The 6,151-nt window shown below is 42.9% G+C and overlaps 1 protein-coding gene across 1 annotated transcript; it reads left to right on the top strand.

The window, feature by feature from the left end:
• Positions 1-398: 398 nt before the first annotated feature.
• Positions 399-1,517, top strand: PRSS23 (serine protease 23; the record flags this gene model as incomplete). Its single annotated transcript, XM_079544819.1, has 1 exon — positions 399-1,517. One exon carries the CDS (start codon positions 399-401, stop codon positions 1,515-1,517), a length of 1,119 nt encoding a protein of 372 aa, XP_079400945.1.
• Positions 1,518-6,151: the final 4,634 nt, after the last annotated feature.

Here is a 6,151-nt window from a genome sequence, read left to right on the forward strand (position 1 = left end):
CTTTTTGAGAATTTCAGAGTGCTGTAATCTAGTGACTGTAAGGATGTGTGTTGTGTGCAGGAGTTACAGGATGTGGGGATTTATGCATAGTCTGAGTTTTCTTTATGCTGCATGAAGGCAAATTCTATGGCTTGTCACAGAAGTTAGGTGGCTTAACATACTCAAGGGTTAAATGTTTCATGTGCTAACCTAGGATGCTTGTTTTAAGACACAAGTTAAAGCATTAGCTTTACGCTGAGAAGCTTGAAGGATTTTGTGGCATTTTTGCTGCATTCAAATCATTTGACTCTTATTTTACAGTAGTTAGCAAACCATTGCTTAGCAAGGTAAATGAGTCTTGGAACAATTTGGGGTGAGTAACTGGGCTTTCTTTTGCTTTCCACAGAGTGGTGTTCAGAATGGCTGGCTTGTCCACTCTAATCCTCCTTTTGTGTGCTGCTAAAGATGCGATGCCCTCCGGTCCTCACTGGAAGCCCACTTGGCCCTCTTACAGAGTTCCAGTTATCCTGCCACAGTCTACCTTTAACTTGGACAAACCACAGTTTGATGCTGAAGCCAGACTGGAAGTGGCATCTCCGTGTGGCCCAGAGTGCCACAAAAGTTCTCCGCTTCCAACTTATGAAGAAGTGAAGAACTACCTGTCCTATGAAACCTTGTATGCTAATGGTAGCCTCACTGAAACCGAAGTGGGCATATATATTCTGAGCAGCAGTGGTGATGAGTCTCGAGGCAGATCTCGAACTAAGAGGCAGATCTATGGCTATGACAGCAGGTTTAGCATTTTTGGGAAGGACTTCTTGTTGAATTACCCATTCTCCACATCAGTGAAGCTATCTACAGGTTGCACGGGGACGCTAGTGGCTGAAAAGCATGTGCTTACTGCTGCTCATTGCATCCACGATGGCAAGAGTTATGTCAAAGGAGCTCAGAAACTGCGGGTGGGGTTCCTGAAGCCTAAAGTGAAAAATGGCAGCAAAGGGGCCAACATCACCGGCTCGGCAGTGCCTGAGAAAATGAAATTCCAGTGGATCCGGGTGAAACGGACACATGTCCCCAAAGGATGGATCAAAGGCAATGCCAATGATATCGGCATGGATTATGACTATGCCCTGCTGGAGCTCAAGAAGCCTCATAAAAGAAAGTTTATGAAGATAGGTGTGAGCCCGCCAGCAAGACACTTGCCTGGAGGGAGAATTCACTTTTCTGGCTACGACAACGATCGACCAGGAAACCTGGTGTACCGTTTCTGTGATGTCAAAGATGAAACGTACGACCTGTTGTACCAGCAGTGTGATGCCCAACCAGGTGCCAGTGGGTCTGGGGTGTACGTGAGGATGTGGAAGAGGCAGAATCACAAATGGGAACGTAAAATTATTGGCATATTTTCAGGCCATCAGTGGGTGGACATGAATGGTACCCCGCAGGATTTCAATGTGGCTGTTCGCATCACACCCCTCAAATACGCACAGATCTGTTACTGGATCAAAGGCAACTATCTTGACTGCAGGGAAGGATAAAGATACAGAAACTCCTTGAAAGCACTTAATGACTGGTTTTAAATGAGGAAAGGCTAGACTTTCGCTGCAAATGTGTGTGATAGGGTTTTGTAATGTCAGGATGTGATATATGGCTTTTCAAGCGAGCCACCTTGTTGTCGGGACAGAGGCTATGTGGTGCTATCATAGCAGCTAGAAACTGGGGTGTAAAGGGGCATCTTCTGGGTGGGGGAAGGAGCAGGTGGACTTGCTGGGTTTGCAGCTGAGCAGCTGAAGATTAATTAGGGGCGGATCAGTAAACAGTACAAACTCAGAACCATCTCCAAAGAATCCTATAAAAGGGACGCTGTTGACTATCTCATGCCTACAGTGTTTGTTTTAATAAATCCTAGGATTAGTAGAAGTGCTTTGATCTGAGCTTTTAAAAGAAAATATTTCTATGCTGTTGGGGGCTGAAGAGGGGCATTTAATGGTGTTTGCAACCCAAACATTACAGCTTTGTGTTCCTGCATGAGAAAGGGAGTGTGAAAAGGGCAAAGCATGCGCTGTGGGAGATGAATGCCACACAAATAGCATGAAGGGTAAATAACTGCATAACACTTGTAACCTTCTTTCAGCCTGAGTGATTCAAGACTTTATTAGTAACATAGTTAAGAAAAATGTTTTTCCAGCAGACAGACCTTGATGTTGTAAGGTCTTGTCTTTGAAGATGGTGTTGGTCATAGGAGCAGAGCCATTGCATCCTGCTTTTGGAAATCATATCTGGGCTTAAATCTTTATAGTAGCTGGGGTGCAGCCTTACACCTGGTAAAATCCCTATGAAAGCATATGGGACTAATACGTGTTTTCTGGTATGTCTTAAATTTTTTTTTGTTTTTTAATGGAAAATCTGATGTCAGCAACTCAGAGGAGAAGCCTGTCTTTGCTCTTGGTGGCCATCTGAACTGCTGACTGTAAGGCAGACAAAGGATAGAGGAGGACAAGGGTTGCCCTGAAATTTCCACCCTTCTTGTTGGAGATCCATGCTATTCTACCTAAAAATAAGCATGGTAGAGGGACCCTAGATTTGTGTCTCTCTTTTGTATCCCTTTCACGTTGTACTCTGTAGAGCACTTTGACTTCTGTTTCTTGTGTTGTTTGAGTCAGGGACTCCCGTCCCAAGATCTTTGAGTTACAAATAATTCTTGGCAAGTGCACTGTTCAGTAATTCTACAGCTGAAGTGGAGCCAAATTACAGGATGCAATATGAACTAGTTATGAAGTGATGCTCTACTGTCTCTTAAAGATGTCAGCAACTTTTACTACAGCAGAATTTTAATTTAAAACAAAAAGTGCCTTGCATAGGTAAAATCAGTCCAGACAAACACTTGTGGCTTAGCAAACAGCACTGGGAGATCAGCGTGGTCTGTAGAGCTGTTTCTCAGGTGGCTTGTGCCACGCAGTTGACGCATGCTGCCAAGACAATACTGTTTTTTAAATAGGAGGATAGACGCTGGCTCCATTTCCAGTCTCAATTCCATCCATCTTCCACCGTCTCCTAAAGCTCACCCAGTTGTTCTGTTGGAAGGTGTCATGGGGCAAAGCCACGTCTCTCGTGTGAGATGGCAGAGCAGGGAAGGAATGATTCTGAGCGGAGCTTCCCTGTGCTACAAGGAAAATGTTAATTCAGCTAAGCCTTTCTTTCACTCTTTTAATTACTAAGGCATTTGTAAACATATGCCTGATGGTGCTTTCTGTTTGTGATGGCTTCAGCTCTACTTCTGAAAGCCATTTCTTGCTAGAGCTGCCTATGATTATTACTTTTAGAGGTGCAGCATACAAAAACATGGATCCTCGTGGAGTTTGGTGCACTCAGATACAAGCAGTTACTAATGCTTTGAAATATGAATAATCGCCTCGTGTATCTGACGTCTTTTTCTCTGCCATTTTATTTTAATTTCTTTACTCTATGGCTGTTATCTGGAGCACTTTTGTTTGAATGTATCACAGTGAATAAAGAGAAGTTATGGAATTTCAATGCAGATATTCTCGCATTTGTGCTATACTTGGGTTTTCTTTTCAATCCCATTTCACAAGTACTTATTTGTAAAGGCATTCAAGCACTTAGAAGTTGTATTTACATCCTCGGTGATGTTTATTTTCTTATAGTTTTCTTTTCTCTCCACCTGTTACGTAAATATTTTTGTTTTCAATGAGCTTAATTACTACTGTATGTTTTGGGGCAGTAATAATCAATCTTGGCTTTTGTGTGATTGTTGTGGATCCAAAGCCAGTCATGACCTTGGATTAGTTAAAGTTGAAAATAACATATTAGACTGAAGAGTCACATTGTTTTTATTAACTTCAGGGGCAATAAACTTTGGAGGAATTTGAACCAGTCAATATAAAGACATAAATCAGGTCCATCTCTTTCTTTCAGTTGATGCGGTAAGAAAAAAAATTCCTTTGAAGCCAACTGGGAGTCACTGCTTTTAGAGGAACACCAGAGAGCAGAAATGTTCTAGTTTGTGATTTGGGAATTGCTACCCATACGATTTCCTTACCTCTGATCATGGGCTTGAGTGCATTACTCCTGGTCTATGTTATGTATCTCCCATCTGCTGGGCCTATATTCTCAAGCGCTTGCTTGGGCTCGAGGCTGAGATCTTTTAATTCTTTTGAGGTGTCTGGCAGAGTGGAGTTGTGCTGAAGGCCAATAAGCTAACGCAATAGGAGCAAGTTAGGGTCTTGGTCTTTTTATAAAGTTGTGAGGCAAGTGTAGAGTAATGGAGGAGTTGTGTCTCTGTATTGTAAGCCCAATAAGAATATTCCAGTTTGTTACTGGAAAGAAAATAAAATCTTGGATAATGTGAACAGAATTTTGGCTAATGCTCAAGACCGCTGCACTTGTGCCCATCTGGGCTTATGGTAATTTAGCTGCAGATTTGTTCAGAACTAGGTTGGGTCACTGCTAAGCAGTTTTGGAAACTGTTCTCTTTGCCTTGATGATGTAAAGGGGGCTCTTCCAAGACCAGATGTAAAAAAATGGTGAGGAAGATAATCACATAGCCAAAGTAGTTCATCAAGGAAACACGTGGAACTAAATCATACACAGGCATGGCACTAGAAATGTAGTTGTCCAGGTTATCATCACTGTTGCTGATCTGCAGATCTGAATTGAGTGCCTCATAATGGTTGTACTTTATATCCATCTGCTGCTCTGCCTTAGAGAGGCTGTTCTGGGTGTGAATGGGAAGGATTATAATTTTCTGTTCCTGCATCTTGAAGAGACTGACACAAGACAGATTCTGGTTATTGCAATATAAACCCTCAGAGAGCAGTGCTGGAGATGGCAGCTAAGGGCTCGAGAAGACACAGAACGCGCTGAGCTCCTCCAGAGCACAGCAGTGAGCATGGTTCACTGGAGGCTGCAGAATATCATCACGTTCCTTTCTCAGAGGAAAGGTATTTTCCTTGCATCTGTAATTGTTTTGCAACTGAATTCCCAGGCCTGCCTGTTTAGAGGGCAGCCCTCGTCTTAAAGATGCATGCTGAACTCCAAGCAAGTATAATACATGCTTGAAATTCTTTTCCGTGTTTCCACTTAATCTGCTATTTGTTAGCCGGGTTTGGTAGAGTGCCAGCCCAATGTGCACAGCCCTTCAGAGGGGAGGCTTTCAAAGAGTGGATCAACTATGACGGGTGGGTAGAAACCGCTCTGCTTTCTCATAATGAAAAGGAAGCAGAGAAGATTTATAGTGAATCAGTTGCTGTGGGTATGTGCACATACAGGGCTGTGCACAGCTACTGGTTTGGTGTATAATGGTGTTCATTTCCATTCCCTGTTCTGCTAGATGTAGAATAAAAACATCCAAGCTGAACTATGTTAAGCTTCTTAAAATGAGTGTGTAATTGCTAATCTGTGTGGCGCTTACATGTGAAAGATGTGGACTGTGACCCATCTGTAGGTGCACAGGAAAAGCATAAATGTCAGTGATGAGAGTTAGGAATTCCATCTTTTCTAATTTCTGGATGCTTTTTTCCTGCCTGAGGTGGTGGCAGTTTGGTAGTGTGTGGTTTGTGTCTGCTCTTAGAACTAGTCTGGGCTCTTACAGGTAGATGGCTTAACAGCGCTGGAAGAGGAACAACAACTGGAAGAGAAACATCGTAGCATACCCTGAACATCATTATCAACACTGATTATTCCCAAGATAAAATGGAGTATTAGCACATACAGTGAAATATCTGATGCCTGTTAGCTGATGGTTGCTTGTTCTCAATTTCTTCAGTTTTGGAAATTGCTGTTCATGCTGATGTGGTAAGGAGAGAGTGTTCTGCTGATGACCCTGACCATCTCCAATACAAGAAGTGTCATTGTAATATCTTAGAATGGTTTAACTTGGAAAGGACCTTTAAGATCATGTAGTTCCAACCGCCTGCTAATACCAGACCAGGCTGCTCACAGCCCCATCCAGCCTGGCCTTGAATGCTTCCAAGGAGGGGGCATCCACAGCCTCACTGGGCAACCTGTTCCAGTGTCTCACCACCCTCAGAAAAGAATTTATTCCGAAATATTGGTCTATGATAGGTGTGTGCAGGTTGTCAGCTATTAATTGCAGCGACAGCAACAGTAAAGTACAATACAACTGTCCATCTTATCCTGCAAAATCTCCTAT

The sequence above is a fragment of the Tetrao urogallus genome (assembly GCF_951394365.1).
Source record: "Tetrao urogallus genome assembly, chromosome: 1".
NCBI classification, from domain to species: Eukaryota; Metazoa; Chordata; class Aves; order Galliformes; family Phasianidae; genus Tetrao; species Tetrao urogallus.